General features: G+C 44.6%; 1 protein-coding gene across 1 annotated transcript in view; it reads left to right on the top strand.

The window, feature by feature from the left end:
• Positions 1–20,319, top strand: part of Ctnnd2 (catenin delta 2) — an 874,755-nt gene that overhangs the window by 841,893 nt on the left and 12,543 nt on the right. The window contains 2 exon segments of the mRNA XM_028882044.2: positions 14,585–14,711; positions 18,681–18,812. Coding sequence (XP_028737877.1) covers positions 14,585–14,711; positions 18,681–18,812 — 259 coding nt within the window.

Raw genomic sequence — 20,319 nt, 5'->3', positions numbered from 1 at the left:
CTTCCGAGTGGAGAAGGCACATGGGGTGGAAAGTTGACACCCTGCTCTTCTGTGTCCGTGGCACAACCCCTGCATGGTCACTGTGGAAGAGACAGGTCCGTCCCTGCCCTCAGGTAACAGATGATTGATTCTTCAGTCGTTTAACCTGTGATACTGAGGCTCGTTACTTTTATTCTAAGAAACTCAAAAGTGCCCCAGAGAAAATGGACTACTCAGTCTCCCTATGAGAATTAGCTCATCCTTTCATAAAGGCCAGCAGCAAGCCAAAGATAGATCAAACATCAGAATCAAATTCTTATGGACAATCGGAGGAATTAGAAATGAGTTAATTACCTCTAATTACCGCCAATATTTCTGGCATGGGGTATTTTACTTTTGGAATGCCACATCCCCCATGTGAAACACTGATATCTTGTACAGCAAGCTCTTGTATCCAAGAAGGCTGAGCTAGCTATTCTGAAAACTAAAGAACGTCATGTTTGTTAGACTACTGATACTGGTTTTTCTATTGACATTGACATGGGAAACAAAGCATAACTAATTTTAGGTATCCTTCCCTTTATCACCTGGGAGGATAGACTCCCAGGTTCCATCAGCCATTCAGCAAGTAAGTAATAAGCTTTGGTAAGAGGAGAGCATGCCCTTCCCAGCCTTTCTCACACAGCGCCCGCCCCACCCCCCACCTTGTCTTCCTGATGTTGTATTCATTTCATTGGCTGCTGCTACTATTGCACAGACAAAACAAGAAATCAATAAGTAATTATGGATAGGCAAGGGAACGCTGCAGATTGCCGCCAGTGCCCAAGCCACCATGGGTGGCAGAGTGACATGGCCTGGTGGAGTCTTCTGAGCACTGTGCACAGATGACCCAGCTGTTGTGGTGCAAACGAAACTTACGGGTGCACATTTAACACTCCTTCATCGGGTTCATCTCCTGGGTTCCCGTGTGAACTAGAAGACTGTTTTGAGATACTGTCAAGGGAAATTCACAGCTAGGTCAAAATCCAAAAACTTTGAATTCTCAGCTTTGCAGTAAGAAGAATGAGGACTGTGTTAATACTTCCTGCACTGTGTTAGCATGTTAAGAATTAATAGATTTTACTTCTGAGTATCTAAGATAGTGATGGAAAAGCAGTAAGTCCTATATATATATATACCTCCTAGATTGGAAAGCTGTTGTTTTTTATCAGGGAACTTGCTCACCAGGGGTTTATTAATCCTTCAACTATGTTAAAAAAAATTATTTTCCAAGAAATGACTAGAAAGACACAAAGATTCAGGCCAGGTTCTAAAAACAAATAAACAAGCAAATACCCAAAGTTTGTGTCTCAAGGCTTACAATTGTAGCTCTTCAAGTGTTTTCTTTCTGAATCACTTGATGTCAAGTTAGGGTAGCAGAAGAAAAGACTGAGGTTAAACTCAGCTATGAAACATTCCCCTCCATAAATCTGAGATTTTACTTGGTGATGTTTGTATTGACAAAGAAAGTCTTTCTTCATGAGGTCCCTTGACCTCTAAGAGACAGTTCTCAGACACTCATCATAGGATATCTGTCCAAAATCAAATGCACAAATGGGAACAGTAGTAAAAATCAATTGTGCAAAAGTGGAAATCGATGCACGTGGCAGTTACTGAACAAGAAGTGACTAAATTACAGCTCTTGCTCAGATAGATCCCCAAGGAAGGGAAACCCATATAGCTGCACCCAAATTAAACATTTCCTCTTTAATTCCACTCTAATACAAAGCTTCACCCATACAGTCAAAAATTGCAGAGACAAAAAGCAGTGGGGGAAAGACTCAATCAAGCCCTAGAAAAGTCAGTGAGGTAAATGTAAGTTTACATACACACAGGAGCTCACTTTGTGATACTAACTCAAACTCAACCACTGGTTTTCTGGCAGATCGGGATAGGTTGGGTGATGTTACACCTACCCTAAGTCCCTCCTCTTCTCTCTTGTATGCTGTACCTTTGCCCATCTCCCACCTGCTAAGCTGGTTAAATAGATGAAAAAAATTATTCCATGGTGAGGAAAGCCAGCCTGGCTAGCAGAGTTGCATCTGGCTTTGGTCACTCTGCCTAGGAGACTTGTGCAGATGTTGTCTCCTTCTCCCCTGGGGTCAGTGGTATCGTCCTTTTCTTGGAGACATACCCGTCCCTAAGCCTCTCCCATCTGTTGATGGGTCACTCATGCCTGGACTCCTTCACTGGGCTATTCAGAATTGTCCATCAACCTCAGGCTTTTGCTAGACCTCTACACTAAATACAAAGGCTGTATCCTTATATCTCATGCCATTTGGGAAGTCCTGTTTGAAAGGAAATGATTATGATCATAAGATCATGTACAATTCTTGGAAGTGTGTCGTGCAAGGGCTTGAACTGAAACTTAAGCCACAAGAGCAACAATCATTTCACCTCTGTCATTCAACATGTGGATCACTCTGGAATAACACTTAAGACAATAGTCCCTGCAGCCAGTTTTCAGAGCATACAGTTAATACTCCTTCTGTCTATGCTCAGGATTTATAAGAATGTGCTCTCTGTCCCACATCTTTCATCTCAGTGAGAAGGCTACAGTAGTTACCAGTTACTTCAACCTTAACGGCTAACCCACACCCATGGCTTCTCAGTCCTATGCAAGATCAGTGCACTAGGAAAGACCAAGAAGTCTTCAGACGATCTGTCATAGAGTGAACAATATGAAAATTGTTACCAGTGGCCAAAGGAGAAGTAAAGTCAAAGAATTTGGAATCTTGATGCTTCTTTTGGGTGCTACTAGTCCTGAGGTAGGGTAACATCCTTGATATGGTTCCCATGCACTCCTGAGAGAGACACTGAAGCCCCATTTCCCCAGCTCCCACCTGATTTCCCTGAGTGCCACTCTCCCAGTCTGACCAGTAACAGCCATTTCCATATTCATTCGGCACACAACTGATTTCATATTTCCTTGGTTGCCTTCTAGATTCTGGAAATTTCTAAGTGAGTTTGTTCATGCTGGGTTTCCTTACCCTGTTGCTTAAGACTGTGATTCTCAACAGGTGTTTCTTGAATGCTTTACATTTATTTTTCTGGACTCAATTTTAAAACAGATATATGTTTCTCTTGTTCATGGTCTGAGATTCTGAAGCCATTTTCTCTGAAAAAGAACTGGGGTGTGTCTGTTTCCCTCATTCCTGTTTTACAAGCCTCTGCTATTCATTCTTGCTCTGTAGAGACACATTCTCTCTGTATTGTCTTCATCTCCTCTCCTAACCACCTTGCTCTGATGGTCACACTGATATTTCCCTCTCACTTTTCCCAATTGAGGTTGGAATTCACTCTCTGTGTGCCCAGCTTTCCACTTTCTACTTCTGTCCATTTTATACTTCTGTCCCTTGTACGTGGTCCAGACACCTGTCCTCACACTTTGCTGGAGTCATTTCTAAATGCCAAATTGCCTGGATGAATTGGGGAGGACTCCCAGCTACAACCTTAACCTTCATGGTTAATGATCCAACACCACAGAGATTTAATTTGTTGCTCAGGTAGCCATCGTTGATGGCTTTGTGGGATGGTGGGTCAGTTCTTCCCCTGTGAACCTTCAGTACACTTTGTACCTATGACTCCAGGTTGCTATAAGGCTCATAGCTATACCTGTCATCCATGAGAACATCTCTTCTATTGAGTAGGTCTCTATCCTTCATCAGGATTTCATTCACCCATGCCTGGTAATAAAGCCTATAGTCTCAGCTGTTCTAGAAACTGAGGCAGGAAGATCACAAACTCAAGGCCTGGTTGAGCTACAGAGTAAGATCCTGTCTAGCATTGGGACACTGGGAAAATTTCCCCCTTCCACACTAACATGTCCATTGATAGTACCCTTGTTCTGGTCTTGTTTAAGCAGCCATTTCCAGGAGAGACTGTTTCACAGCAAACTTCCTGGAATTCTGGCTTGGACAGTCTTTCTGTCCCTCGGTGTTCTCTGAGCCATAAATGCAGGAACTGTGATGTAGTTGTATCTGTTGGGGCTGAACTCCCCCCAATCCAGTGATCTCTGCATTGTGTCCAGCTGTGGTTTTCTGTGATGGTCCCCATTTGCTGTAAAGAGAAGCTTCTTTGATATGAGTGGGTAGTTAACATTTTTCTGTAGGTATAAGGATAGGGTTTAGAATGTAGCAAGGGATTGTCCTGGTCTAGAAAAGTTGCAGTAGTAGATTCTTTTTCTAAGGTCCATGACCTCACTCGCCCTGGGAGGCTGCCTAGATTTGCCTCATGTTGAGTCGGCCTTAAGTTAAGATAGACAGCTGTTGGTTGCCACCAACATGTGCATGCTATTTACTGCATCTTTATGCACATCTTGCCCCGCTGGTAATTGTCGTGGTTCATAGGTGTTGCATCTGGATAGGATTCTTAATTGCTTCCGTCCCTTGGAAGCCTAAATAGAATATTCTGAAATCACAGAAGCTAAGCCACAGGAAAGATGCTGTCATGTCAAGTGGTATCTTCAGCAGTAGGGGTCCACCCTCAGCTCCTGAGAGGCAACCAAGGGCTACAGCAGTAGTCTATATTGTTTGGGGAGTCACTTAGACTTCCCTAACCAGTTATATAAAAGGAGTTTTCTTGTCCCTGGGGTTTTGTTAGTCTATAGTTCTTGTAGGGAACATTGTCAGTCCAAATGGGTCAGCTCATACACACATGCACTTACACAGATGTATGCAAACACATACATTCATATCTGTTGTGTATAGTTTTAGGTAAATGTAAAATAATATCATCTGTTGAGGCTTTATCAAACAACCTCGGTGTTAGTTGTCCCTCCTTCTCCTTCTATATTGGTTTCTTTCTCTCCTCCCTGGGTTTAGCCCCATCCCAATTACTGTATTTGCCACTTTATATCACCTGTATCCTGCTGTTCCCCTCTCAAGACTCCACCCCCATATGATTTCTTTAAACTTTCCTGGTCTGTTGCTACTCCATGCTGTATACTGCTCATATCTGACGATTTGGAGTTAGGAACCACAGATAGGAGAGAACATGTGGCATTTGTCTTTCTGGGTCTGGGTTAACTCACTTAGTGTGATCTTTTCTAGGTCCATCCATTTCTATTCAATTTCATGCTATCATTTTTCTTTACAGCTGGAGAGTGTTCCACTGTTTGTATGTGCCACATTTTTATCTCTGCTCATCTGTTGAAAGACATTTATGACCAGCTACCTCACTCCTTGGCAAGTGCCCAAAGGACTCCATGTCCTGCTTCACAGATACTTGCTTGAATGTGTTCATTGACATCCTGTTCACAAATAGGAAATGGAAATCCACTTTTTTATTTAAAGTCCCCAAAGTGACACCAGAAAAGAGGCTGGCTTAATCTTCTTCTGGTTTCTTAAGGTCTTTGTTTTCCTTCTGTTGGTAACTGTTGAATCCTGATAAGTAATGGTGGTTCAACTAAAGTATATAGATTTCCTTACAACTTGTCAAATCTTCTTGATGATAATAGGTCTTCAGAATTAGCCCAACTGAATTTAATTGCATTCATAAAATTGATTTCTGAGTATTTGCTTTTAAAAGATGGTACTTCAGAAGAGCCACGTCCTTGTGTATACTGTACCTTTAAAACCCAAATCAATTTAATTCAATTTCTTTAAAGCAGCAGAGCTGAAACAAAGTAATGAAAGCCAGGGGTCTGTCAGGTAGTATTTATTTCTGCATTAAACTGCAAATACTCCCTTTTGGCCCTTAACATTTAGTTTAAATATTTAACGCTAATGGCTTCTAGAATTGTTGGTGGAATTAACTTAAATGAATCCATAACAAGCATTTGTACCTTTAAAATAAAGATAATTTTGTATTATTACAACAGAAAACAGCAGAAGGTATCATTGCTAGGCAAAATCTGGGTTGGTCTTAGGTCACACTGACTGTGTATCAAACAGTCCACCTCTGTTGTTCCCATACTAGTGAGTATTTTCTTTTGAGACAGACAGAAGGGGGTAACTCCACTAACTCCGAATATCCTCTTACTCTGCTTCATGTAGTTATACTAATGAATTCATTCCACCCAGAAATAACTGGAAAACGGCACATCTTTAAACAAGCGTTTTTTCATCTATGAGGGCAATCTGGACTTTTCCAGCAGGTAGCTACAATGTGATTTTTTGGCTATTACTTGAACAATTGTTTCCCCAATGAAGAAGTCTTGGATGTGAATGTGAGTGACAAGCTCTAAGTATGTGAGGCTGATGAATAGACGAGCCTGAGTTACTAAAAGCCCAAAGGATCTGCAATCCACATTCCCTTTTGTCTCTGGTCACTCAGAGAAAATTAGAATTGACAGGCTTTATGAACTGCAGAGCCTTCAAGGGCAGCAAAGGCAAAAAAAATCTTGTATTTGTCCCTTCAACACCAAGTCGTTTCTGGATGTCCACTGAGAAATCCTTGTTCTGAAGCCAAGTAAATCTTATCAGAGGAAGAAAATTTGAGAGCTGTTTATACAACAAGAAGAAAAGGGCCAGTCGCCATATGTGGGCTTCCACAGTCTAGTGTGTATGCTGGGTTTCAGCTGATGGCCCCTACGTAAATACATAGTATTTATTGTCAAAGTCAGCTATTTACTGAATGAAGCCCATGCCAGTCAGAGATGTCTCTATATCATAAGAAAAGACTTTGCCAAATCTAAATTCTAAGCATAGAAAACCATACACCAGAACTGGCTTAGGACAGGGTGTTGTGAACAGGGCCATCAACGTTGACCTTCTCTGGGCTGTGGCTCTTCACTGTCACGTGTCACCCCACCCTAACACGGTCTCCAAAGCTCATCTTCCAGAAACAGAGGGGAGAGGCCGGCCACACACCGAGTAACTCCAGGTCCTGTGCCCTGCTAACCCCAGTTTAGTGCTGGGTCACCCCATTTTTCTCTCTCCTGAAGACCAAGTCTCCAACTTTCCCTTTAGCATCTGTTGAGACAATTCTCTTCCATCTACCCTTCTTGTAAATTCTGTTCTGTGGCCTGAGCCAACTCATCGCCCGAGTCCCCTTCCTCTTCTGATGTAAATGTGGGGGAGGCAGGTGGGAGACTGCACCGCCCCACACCACAGTTCTATTCCATCTCACCCAAGTGCTCTCCTCCCCTCTGGATGACATGGTTAGCACACCTGGAATGTGACTGTCAGCACTGTTCCCTAACCGGTAAGGGTTCTGCCGGGTAATGCCTTCAGGAACCAGCCCCTCGGTATGTTAGGCACACTTCTGCAGTGGGTGTGAGTGTCTGTACCCAACCTTGAAGGAAACTGGAGCACAACTAATGAGAAATGTGATGTGCTCTCCCTTCTCATCCTTTTATTCCCCCGCCCTCCTGAGGGTTTGTGACTGGGGAAAGCTGGGTGTCTTCGCTATGGGCAGGAACTTGTATTTTCTGAAACAACAGAGACAAAAGATGGACATGGAATCGGCATCAACCCAGGGGCCAAATGTACGGATACATTGATGCTTCAGAATTCCTCTCAAGGTTAGATTAAAAGGAGGCAAGTTCATATACTCCACACTGAAACCTAGGCAGCCTAGAGAAACCACTGATGCTGAGGGAGCCTAGCTGAAGACGTACTTCGTAAATATTTCAGCTGAACCAATGCTGCTTTGCAGCCCGAATGTGTGTATGTCATGGACCAACGACAGAAAAAGATTCTCATGTGATCCATTTCCACTAAAACAGTACCAAAAAGATCATACGGCTCTGATCATTCTTGTGGTAGAACCAGAGAATACAAGGACTATAGAAGCTAGCAGTAACACCTATGGAATTGATGAGCACTTTGTTTTTGCAATAATTGCTGCTATTACCTTACATCATAAAATCCAGCTAGCATATGTCAGGCTTAGCTGTGTTCCGGCATTAAGCCCAGGACTAGAGTTTCAAAAACCAACAAGACTCTTTGCCTCACAGCTGGGAGACAGGCAGACAGGATCACTACAATCTGTAGTGTGATGTGAACATGCAGTGTTAGTGGGAAACGGAAACTCTAGCGTCTTTCCTGCATGCTCCCGAGCCCTGGAGGCAGCACGCATTTAGCTGTTGTGATTTGATGCACCTGCATTTCCTGCCTCCTGTTTACCTGGCACGAAACAGAGCCAGGTTGGTATACTGAACAGATTGTAAAAAGGAAGGCACTGTGCCGGGTCTCTGAGCTAACAGACAGAAGGTGTGCACATGTAAAGTAGAATCACAGAGTCTGTGAGTCTCCATACTCAGGTGTGACCACAGCTAGAAGGTGTGCACATGTAAAGCGGAATCACAGTGTCAATGAGGCTCCGTTCTCAGGTTTGGCCAGACTGAGTATGAGTATGGTATCTCTCAGCTCTGAGATTGTGGCCTCTTCTTGTTCCCATAGAAGTCAACGTTGAGAATGCTCTATGTGACATTCCCAAATACACTAGGAGACTGAAGAACTTAAAGTCTTTCTGTACGTGTGTGTTCCACCTAGCTGACCCCTCTGCCTGTGCTGAGAACTACAGGCCAGTGACTTGCAACTAGGGTGAGTCATTAGCATCAGCCAGAGGAAGAAAGGAGACGTTGCAAGGACTTACGCCTAGGCCTTCCTGAGAGCAATGCAAACAGAATCGCAAGGACTGAGAATCGCAGGTGCTGCTGTGTTTTTAAGCCCTCATGCTCGTGAGTTCTGTCGCTCCTGATTTATGGAGGAGAAAGAAATGAAAACAGATAGAGTCTACTAACACTGGTAGAGAGGAGCCGAGTCCTCACTGCCTTCTGCTCCACCTCTCCATGATGGGAGTCCTCTCCAGTAGGAGCGGGGATGATCCTGAGAGCAGTTTGGCCTTAACCAGCAGCTCTGGCTCAGCCTGTGAACACGTGTAGCAAACTCCTGTACTGATATGTGTTTAGTACCTTGTGAAGAAGTTATGAGGCAGCCGGGTGGTGGCGGCGGCGGCGGCGGCGGCGGCGGCGGCGGCGGCGCGGCGGCGGCGGCAGCAGCAGCAGCAGCAGCAGCAGCAGCAGCAGCAGCAGAAGCAGCGGCGCACGCCTTTAATCCCAGCACTCAGGAGGCAGAGCCAGGTGGATCTCTGAGTTCAAGGCCAACCTGGTCTACAGAGCAAGATCCAGGACAGGCACCAAAACCACACAGAGAAACCCTGTCTTGAAACGCCTCCCCCACCCCCCCAAAAAAAGAGGAAGAAGTTATGAGGCAATGGTATGCTGTCTAAGTTTGTAAAGCACTCATCCCCACATCTGTCATGGAGGTCCCTCTACTAAGAGCATTCTGTTTGGAAATGTTCACTGAATGTTCAAAAATATACAATGAAGGGGTTGGGGAAATAGCTCAGTGGGTGAGTATCTGGGATGCGAGCATGAGGATGAAAATTCAGATCATCACCACCCACATAAAAAGTCCAGACTACAGTACACGTCTATATCTCAGTGCTAGGAGGGAGAGACAAGAAGATCTTGAGGAGTTGCTGACCCACTAGTCTACCCAAGTAGGGAACTCTGGGGTCAGTTAGAGACCCTCACTTGAAAATAAGGTGGAGAGTAATGGAAGAAGACACTAAAGACTGACCTCTGTCCTCCACAATGCATTATGGGTATATGAGTGCACACCCCGCATGGTGTGTGTGAGTGTGTATGTGTCTGTTAATGTTTTTTTTTTGTTTTGTTTTGTTTTGTTTTTGTTTTTCAAGACAGGGTTTCTCTGTGTAGCTTTGCGCCTTTCCTGGAACTCGCTTTGGAGACCAGGCTGGCCTCAAACTCACAGAGATCCGCCTGCCTCTGCCTCCCTAGTGCTGGGATTAAAGGTGTGAGCCACCACGGCCCGGCCATATGTGTCTGTTAAGTTTACATGCACACACACCATGCTCCTTTTCCTACAGGAGCTAGCTCCAGTCACAAAGCACTGGTGTTCCTGAGACCACAAAGTTGAGGCCAGGTTCTTAAAGTTGACCTGGTTCCCCTGCCTTAGAACCCCTAAAGATTCCACTGTAGAAAGCCACAACTTTGAGGGACATTAAACTTCTTAGAGAAACACATAAGAAATTTTGCCACAGAAGCCCCAACTGGTGGGAAGGCCACAGGAGGGTATGAAGAAAAGGTCAGGTGATTCCTAGTGGCGAGTTACAGCTCAAGGACTTTGGACTTCTCTTTGAATTTCTGTTTCTATCTATTCGGGACAATTTACCAGCCTCCAGTTTTAAATTTAATGTGTTAAAAATAAAAACCAATTTGAGGTGCCAGATATCATATCACATTTTTGACGGCTTAGCTGGGTCTCTAGCTAAAGGGCACATCTTCTAGGTCGCTGCTTGAGGTTTGCAGAGTCACGGACATTTAAAAAGTTCCTTATCATCAGCCTTTGGGGATTAACAGCTCTCCCTAGCTACTGTGGCTGTCCTTCAGTCTCCATTTTTCTTTCCTGAGCTTTCTTATCTAACCCCAACAAGCCATTGGGATGGTACAAAGGGATCTTTGGTTAAGCATTTAATATAATAGAATACACACACACACACACACACACACACACACACACACACACACACAATATGGCCAAGAATGAGTTAAAATTTAAACAAGAAAAAAATAGCAAGCAAAGAGACAAATGATGAATGAAAAGATCTCCCAGACTTATGTGTTTGTATAAATCAGTCTTAAGTCTTTATAAGTGACAGCAAGAAGTAAATGATAGTTCATTGCTAACTAGATTACAAATATGCACATGGCTAGTAGGGACATGTTCAGTTAGCAATAACATTCCCCTCAAAAATATATATCTTCATTTTCTGAGCTTATTTAGAACACCAAGAATCAAATGATCAAAAATTCAAACAGTAAGAGATGTGGAAAGAAGTGAGGCCCCACAGTAACTAGTCAGCCAGCGTTCATGCTTGTAGTCAGCTGTGATCTAGCTATCCCTGGTCCAGCTGCACACTGACCTCCAGCATCCAGTGTTACACCATGCTATGACATTTGTAAGCATATGCCATCAGAATAGAAATCTTAATGTCCCACCCAGGCTTTTCCAGATGCAGCTGTATCAAAGATCCACAGCTTGGCCATTCCAAGATTCCTGCTTCACTGAATGAGAGGGTAGAGGGAATATGTCACCTCTCATCCAGGGTTGTTGTTTGTATGGTGTGTGTGTGTGTGTGTGTGTGTGTGTGTGTGTGTACTATACATGTGTAGAGGTGCACATGTTTTTGTGGGCCTGAGCAGGTTGATACTGGACTTCTTCGTTGATCACTCTTTGTCTTATAGATTGAGGCAGGGTTTCCCTTTCCCACTTCAACCCAGAGTTCACCAATCTGGCTAGTCTAGCTGCCAGAATGCTTTAGGGATTTCTTTTCATTTCTGGAGCACTGGGATTGTAGCTAGGCCAACACATCTGCTCAGCATTTCCATGAGTGCTGGGGATCCGAACTCCAGTCCTCAGGCTTGCTCTGTGTGGCAAGCACTGTACCCACTGAACCTCCTCTCCAGCCCTGAGACCCCCCTTGCTTCCCACTCAGCACTGAAACTGAGCCTCCCCTCCACACACACACCTCTCAGTTTTCAGCCCCCTCCTATTTCTTCTCCTATTGTCTAAACTATATTCCTTGCTTATAGCTGATGACCTCATGTTCATTGAGAAAACATGCAAAACCAAGAAAGAAGATTGTTCACCCTCCTGTGCCCAGATCTCCCCACTTCCCTCTCTCGTGACTGGACAGACTGTCTCTCCTCACCTTTCCTCCTGGCCAGCAGCCCCTTAGTTCACTGAATCCTGTCATTCCTACATCATCCTGCAATGGTCCTTTCTCCCCAGTGTCCCCAGCTTCTTTGTCTTGGATGTTGGGTCATTCCCATCAGCACACGGAATGCCCAAGTGACTTCCAGACGATCCCCTAAAGCATCTCTCCATCCCTCACTCTCTCCAAGCCCCGTCTTGCTGATTCTCTCAATTCTAGAACTTCACTGAGTCCATACTTAGACTTCCCTTCTTCAAGTCATGGAGTCCTCTGAGCCCACTTGAGTTAGACTTTACCAAACTTCTCAGAGCGCCTCAGTGCCCACCACAGTGGTTCCCGCCTCTCCGAGAACAGTGTGGGTGCTCGTCTTTGCCGCTTGCTGTCTCCTCTTCTACATCTACTCCTCTTTCCTTGCCCGATGTTGCACCTGCCTCCACCTCCTGCCAGATGCTCCGTTCGGTTCCTCTCGGCCTCCTTCACAGCTGCTCTGACTCTTGACTGCGGGAGCATCCCTGGGCTCGCTCAGCCTCTGCTTTATGCTTTTCTTAATTTGTGTTTGCTCCCTGTTCTTTCTCTTCCCTTGCCTTGGATAATATCTCTTTCTGAACTCTAGGATGTGTTACCTCTGATCTTGCTCCTGAGAGCCAGATTTGCAGATTCTGCTTGATTTTTTTTCCTCTTACATCCATGTCTTTCAGGCATCTCTAATCGAACATGCTCCCAAAGCAGTCTCGGTTTTCCTCCCAAAACTGCTTCTCTGCCATAATTCTTTTCGGGAGCAGCACCTCCAGTCCCTTAGGCTCACAGCAGAAACACAGGATGAAGCACAATTTCTCTGTCTAACACCCAAAGGCCAAGGCGTCAGATCTTCCAACAGAGAGTCAAACATTCTACTTCTCCCCAAGTCTCCGCCTGAGTCAGTTGCTCATGTGCGCTCCCCTCCCTCCCTCCCTCCTCCAGAGCTGCTGCTTCTGTTCTGCGGTCTATAAGCTGTCTTCCATTCCCAGTACCCAGAAGGCTTTGTGTCTTTCTGTACCCTCGATTACCCCCTCTGTCATGGCCACCGTTCTGTTTCCACCCAGTGCCTTCACATCTGTTTTGTCCTTGACTTGGAGGCCATGCTTAGTGAGTAACTGGCTCTATGTAACTCCTATAGTGTAGCTGGAGTTTTCTCCAGTCCTGCCTGGCCCATGGTCAGGACAAATCTCTCTCATCCGCCAGTCCTGCCGCCACTCAGACCCAACACACAGAGTAAACACACAGAGACATATTGCTTACAAACTGTATGGCCGTGGCAGGCTTCCTGTTATCTAGTTCTTCTATCTTAAATTAACCCATTTCTATAAATCGATACCTTGCCACATGGCTTGTGGCTTACTAGTATCTTACATGTTGGTACTCAGCGGCTCCTGATTCAGCCTTCCTGTTCCCAGAATTCTCTTCTCTGCTTGTGCCGCCTATACTTCCTGCCTGGCTACTAGCCAATCAGCATTTTATTTTCAAAGTGCTTCCTTTGCCGAGTTTCACAAGGCAGCCGCACCAGCATACTGTACTCTCCTCTCACAACTGTTCTCTCTTCCAAGAATGAGAACTTCACTTTCAATAGCAGCGTCTTTAACCTGCTTCCTTTTGTAGTGTGGCCTCACCACCTTCCTTCTCTGTGGAATGGAATCCAGCTCTTGGAACTGTTAGCAGAATCTTACCACACAGTCACTTACCTAGGGCCTGTTTGGTAACCTCTTTCAAAGGAGCCTACTTATAGTCCTGGCTTTATCATATGAGCAAGAACAGGAATTATCAAAATCAGATGAACAAATATTGAAATGAGTATGGATTTTGTTAATATTTGCAATGATTCCTCAAAGAACATCAAATTCTTTTAAAGTCTAAACATTATCTTAAAAAACAAACTAAAAGAGTTGGAAAGAGTTTTCTCCATGAAGAGAGAATTGGGAGCAGGGCAGATACCCAAGGCCAGCACTCCTTGTAACAGTACTTTGATAGAAATACAATTCAATTAAAGAAGAAAGACTAGAAGGAAAACCTATGACAGGTTAACAAGATTTAACAGTTAACATGTTAGCTCTCTGTAGCTACAAGGACTTAAATCATCAGCTACATTAATTTTCCTCTTTGTTCTCTATGAATTCATAAATGACCTGTAATGCATTTGTGTGGGTCTTATAAAAAAAATTAGTATTGATGCATTTTGCATGCTGACCAGATAGTGGAAGGCTAGGGAAGAAAAGGTGGGAAACCTTTTGAGGATGCTCTGATTGGAAATTCCAGGATCTTCAGGGAATGTATCATCTATCCAGTGTCCTATCAGAGCCTTGAGGTCCAGGGACAGAAGGATTGGGATTCTGTGATGCAGAAAGAGGTTGGAAAATGCGTAAAGGGGATAAATGATACAGCAGGATGCTGCCACGAGGGCCCTGTTGCTCACAGATCTGTCCTGAGAATAAGAAATTAATACTTAAGAAAGGTTTGCTAGTGAATAGAGAGCAAGCAGGCAGAGCTGAAGCCAAGTAGACAAAGATAGACAGTTTGAGCCATCTGACATTCTGAGCAGTATATTTGCTTTTAATAATGCATATGGCCAAAACAAGTTGGCACAGAAACCATTATTCAGTATTTGGGGGGGAAAGCAGACACAAATCACCCACCTTCCCAGCTGGCCAGGCTGTCTCCACGAGAAGAGGTGTGTCCTCAATTCCCACTGCTCTGGGTTAAGCCTTGGTGATGTGCGGGGCTCTGTAATCTCTTCTGACACCTGCAGAAATGTTTTGCAAATTCACATGCTTGGAACTCTGCAGAGTCAGGAGGTGAAGCATCACCGTGCCTTCCCTGCTTAATAGAAGTGCGCTGTCTTTTGCAGGATGGATGGTCACAATATCACTTTGTAGCCTCGTCTTCAACCATTGAGAGGGATCGACAAAGACCCTACTCCTCCTCCCGCACACCCTCCATCTCTCCTGTGCGTGTGTCTCCCAACAACCGCTCAGGTAAGAGCCAGGCCCAGGCCCTGCTTTCCTCCTCCTGAGCCTAGGGACTCAGGCCCAGCCCCTGATCTGGACACCACACTGAGAAAAGCCGTCTGGCTTGTACACTGGGTAGTAGATGGGTGTGTTTTCTATTGTGGTGGCAACTCTCGGGGCTGTACACAGACCAGGAACCAGTCCCAGCTGAGATTGCATCTCATCTATGGGATGCCCTCATGCACTCAATGAGGAAGGAGTCTAAAGGAAGCAGGCAGGAGTTCACACATCATGGTTACACAAGTGTGTCTACCCCATACACAACTCACTTATTATAAACTCTGAATCATTCATACGTTTGTGTCATAGTCAACTTTTAGTCATAATTTTTCTCTCGTTTTGCCAAATTCCTAGCACTTAAATTTTTATCTCGGTTGGTTCATTTCTAAAATACTTTATATGATTTTCTAGTCATTTTGAGTAAGCCGAAAGATTAAATGGAAATATGTGTGCCATTTAGTAACATGAGCATCCTGTTGTTCTCTGACTCAGAGAATAGTGTTTTAAGCTTATCTTTTTGTCTCTGAATGTTTATTTCTTTGGTTGAGAAATGGGTCAAGACTAAATACCCAGATGATCCCACATATACTCTGATGTCTAGGCTCTTATTTGTGACAGCCTTCTCTTCCCTGCCCTGTCCCCAACCCCTAATGAGGAAGTCCTGTTTTCCGAAACAGCATTTTGGAGGGTTGGGCAGAAAAATCACCCTATCAAAGTGACTTTTCTGTCCCCGAGGATGACTGCCCTCAAACTTTTCACCTGATTTACTGTCATAGGGTTGAGGAAAAAGCAGAAACAAAGAGAGAAATGTCATTACCCTCTCCAAGCTCCATGAAAGTTTGTGTTCAAGGTACGGTTGTTGGTTAGGACATCTGACCCAACCATAAATGAGAGTCAGGAAGCCCCTGTAACTTCGAAGCACAGAGGTGGACACGTACTTCTGACTCTAGGATTCTGAGGGCTTGAAGGGTGCCTGGGACAGAAGAGGAGGGTGCTTTACCTGATTAAGAACCAATCAGTCAGGAAGATGAGGCGACAGAGTAGATGGGAAGGTATTGGGCTTTGGAAGAGCCATGTCTGGAGTAGGCAGGCAAAGGCCAGACTGGGGATCCATTCATCAAGTGCTGTGCCTTGGTATTTCCTAGGCCAGGCACATCAAGACACCTAATAAACATTCGTTCGCATGATTTGATCTTTCCTGGAGCTTAACCCTGATTTACTGAAGACCCAGAGCATCACCGTGTGCAAGGTCTCAGGAGATAATTACACACTTCATGTAGCTTAATAAACATCACCATCTGTGCAATATTAGGCTCTCATTTTTAAAAGCTTTGGTCAAAAGGCTCTAAATCCTGTGCCTCTTTGATTGATGGGCCCGGACTCCTGAATGGCCAGGTTCTATGCAAGGATACCCAGGACCAGAGGAACAAGGACAAAAGCGGGATTTCTCCACAGGAAAGAGGATGAGAGAGAAGGCAGTGGGTTGTGGAAGTAGGGAGACCCCCGCCACCGCTGGTGAGACAAGAACGGGACGGGATGGACTGAGCCCAGCCAAGCTGGGGGCTGGTTGGAGCCTGGGTTGTTCATGCGGAAATTCTCCTTTAAGCTCAGGGTACTATCCATAAAGTGCAGAGTCCCGTCACTGTGGCCCTGTTCTCCTCCAGCCTGGAATGGACAACAACCCAGTCCTGCTCTGTTCCCTGCCTTCCTCAGCCTCCAATCCCGTCTTGAAGAGCCAGAGTCCCTGTGTAGCAGGGAGATGCACCCGCGGGTCAGATCACTGCAGGTTGTCCTGTCCGATGCCCCTACGTTCCCATTGGATGCTTTGACCCAACTGATGTTATATGGGGCTCAAGCATCTATATTTAAGGAATTTGGGGGAATTCTTTCTGATTGGTAGTTGGGGTTGGAAACCTCCAAGTACCTCAAGAGCTGAGCACTGAGCCTTGGTTTCAGTTTGGTCCAGTTGGGATGTGTCGGAAGGTTCTTCGGGACAGCCAAACAATGCCTCTACTTACTTTCTCAGCATTTGGATGTGACTTCTCCTAAATACTTCCAACTCTGATTCTAATGTGTCTGCATGTCTGTTTCCATACTCTACTGGGATTCCCTAAGTTTCGCAAGCATGACACAGTTCACATCCTGCATCCTGCACTGTATGGCACAGAGATTTGCACAGGGAGTTTAGGAAGTTGGGCAGAGTCCAATGATTCACATGGTGCAAAGAGATACATTGGGGAGAAGCAAGCTTATGTGCTGGGGCTGAGGAACCCTGCACAGCATTCGGATGATGCTCTGAAAGGTAAACTGAGGCATGACTGGAAAAGCGGCTTAGACACTACCAAAGAGGTCTTTATGTTAAAAGTCAGTTTCTTGGGGGAAAAAAATGTATTTATTCATCACCAGGCATGCTTGGTAAGAGTGGATTCCAAGGGCTTTCCAGGGAAAATTCAAACCAAAAAAGGCTCAGGAATTGGTGGAGAATTCCTAAACTCTCAGGCAGATCTTTAGGTAAATCAAGATTATGGAGTACTGCCCTGGGGTTTAGGAAGTCAGAAGAAAATGAAAGATAAAAGCACACCATGGCCAAGGTTCTCATACTGAGTGTGATGCCCTCATCATGGTGGGAACAGGCCTGGCCCACACCCCTGAAGCACCAACACTCTTTTCTGCCTCTTCCCACATCTCTGTGCTGGCTCACTGTTGAGTGGCTACCAAGCCGTCCCCTTCACTGTGGTTTCCATGGTTCTGTACCATTACTCCTGGGAGTCCTTCCTGTAATTACAGCCCATCTCTTTCAGAAAGAGGAACATGGTGAGGTACATTCCTTGTGCCCAGCAATCAACAAGCAGCAGAAATGAGACATTATTGACATGATCACCCCAAGAGTTGAAACCAAAATGCCTTGTCAGGAAAAAATAAACAAAAAACAACAGCAAAAAAAAAAAAAACAAGACATTCTTCCCAACTATCTCAGGCTACCTGGAGAAGAGCCTGGTGGGTGACATGGTTTCAGCCCCAGATTCCCTCTGTGGGTGATGTTGTTTCAACCCCACAAATTCCCTTCATGGGAGATGTTACTTCTGTCTTACATAAGGCAGCCTCTAGGCAACTCTGTGTTGAAATCACATTGTATTTCTTTTCGTCAGGGACTCCTTTAGTGTCAACATGGGTCTAATATCCTTAATTCAAATGACTAAGACTAGAAATGTTTTAGGTTTCTCATTTTTAAATAAATTTTTTTTTTAGTTTGGAAATTTCATATATATCACGGAGACATTGAGCAGAGAACACAAGTCTAAACACAGAAAAAGCATCCATGCTCCCTGTAGGACTTTGTAGAAATGGTCTGAATTCTTTGGGGTGCTTTGACTGCAGCCTGTGTTAGGAGGTAGGGTGTGTGGAATTTTCCACTCCGGTTGTCATGTCAGTGCTCAGAAAGTTTCACACTGCAGAGCGTTTGTACCTACTGTTTTCAAATTAGGGATGCTCAAACTGTAACAGCTCCTTTGAAGCATATCTAATTAAAAAATAAAGTGAGGGCGAGGTGGGAAGAGAAGGAAAAAGAGCTCGAAAGACCAGTCTCATTCGTAAAGCTCTAGTGTACTACCTAGGGAAGGTCATGTCTCCACCATTTCTATACAAGGAGGATGATCCCAAGGTGTAAGTAATCCTTAACTGCCCACCTCCAAGTCAAACTGTCCCTTTTTATGATAAAGCAGCAGTCGCCATGGACTGAGGGAAGATGGTAACACCAAGTCAAATAGGTAAAACTAAAAAATAATACCATACTAAAAAATACCATACTGACAAGTTTTGGACCATGTCTATTTGTGAGGTGAACTGATTATGTAAAAAGTCAGGCTTACCATCGAGTGAGACACAGAAAAAACAAAACAACAACAACAGAAAAAACTTTCTCTTTTCTTTATATAGCAAGTGCCCCAGCTTCACCTCGAGAAATGATCAGCCTCAAAGAAAGGAAAACGGACTATGAGTCCACTGGCAACAATGCCACTTACCATGGAACTAAAGGAGAACACACTTCCAGAAAAGACGCCATGACAGGTGAGCGCAGTCACGCACTTGACCGGGACCAATGCTGATGGCTGGGAGGATTGTCAGAGCATTTGAGATCTTGATAGTACCTGGAACTGGGGGAAGAAGACAAGGATACCTACAGGACTCTTACTGAGATCTTCTCTTCTCTTACCACAATGCCGATCTTTTATATAGATAGCAAGGCCCATGAAACTTCTACAGGAATGAATGAGCTTTTGTCTTCGTCCTCATCTCAGTCAGATCCATCATCTTTCCATCCCATCAGCTGAGAACTCTGGGGAGGCCAAAGTTGATAGACTTTGGTGCCTGTTAGCTCCCTTCCCAGAATGCTTTGCTCACCCTGGCTTGTAAGTAGGCATGGCCTTAACCCCCCACCCCCCATATCTTTTATACAGTTTCCCTTGGGGATTTACAAATGTCTTTGGGGTCTTAATCCACTCCCTTCCCCTGACAGCTTCTCTAAGAACACAGTTATAAGGATGGGACATGGGAAGAAGGACATGGAAGCTCCTGTAGGGAGCTTAGATCTTCAGAACCAGACTCTCAGAGCCACATGACTTTAACAAAGGCCCAACATGATTCTTTGCCATGTGGAGATGAAGATGGGTCCCTCCTGAAAATAGACTATGAGTAATGGGCCTGTAAGAGGAGATCAGGTGGTCAAATCATTGATAAAACTGGGGTGCAAAGGGTGTAACCCTAAAGAGACACAGAGATGCTCCCATCAGAGCACTCTTGAAAAGCATGGGGCATGGGTCTCTGATGTTATTTATGCGCAGACCTGCAGGGAAGCAGAGTAGACAAATTGGATGATTTATTAAATGTCTTCCAAACCCAGGACAGATAAGATAAATTTTTGCAATAACAAATGTATTTACCCCAGCAGCGGTGTGTTCTGTGTTAGCCCTGCAGAGCTGCATAAAGAAACATGCGCTAAAGACGTATGTCCTACCTGAACCCCCAGGACCACATTCTGCCTCAGTGTGCAGACCCCACAGGTCACCTTGCATCCTGAAATGCCTCTTGAATGAGAGAGATGAGTTCATTTCACCACCATAACTTATTCTTCTCTTTCTCTATTATTTTTTTCCCTGCCCTATAAATGTTGCTCTAGCCATCACTGAATGGCCCGAGAAAGTTGAGAATCTGAGTCCCTAGCATGGAGGTGCCCAGGGGAGAATCTAATTCAGTCTGATTAGCCTGAATTATCGATGACAGCAAATTCATCTGACCGGTCCAGTTTATAATTATTATTGCCCCAGGTAGCCACAGCACCGGAATCTGGGATGACAGATTGAGATGATAGTTAGAAGAATAATTGTAAGATTGATTGTATTGCTATCCTTTGAGTTTAGTGTTGCTTTTCAACTCTCTGGCCCAGTAGAATCATCCTGAAGGGTTTTAAGAGCAATATGTTTATGTTGAAATAATTGTAGTGATACATGAGTTTGCCCACACACACACAGTAAAATAACGCATAAAATGTCTCTTGTGCCGGATCGTCCTCCCGCCT

This window comes from Peromyscus leucopus, chromosome 11, assembly GCF_004664715.2.
Source record: "Peromyscus leucopus breed LL Stock chromosome 11, UCI_PerLeu_2.1, whole genome shotgun sequence".
In the NCBI taxonomy this organism is placed as follows: Eukaryota; Metazoa; Chordata; class Mammalia; order Rodentia; family Cricetidae; genus Peromyscus; species Peromyscus leucopus.
Note: the sequence above shows the minus strand (reverse complement) of the source record. Positions and strands in the feature narration are given on the sequence as shown.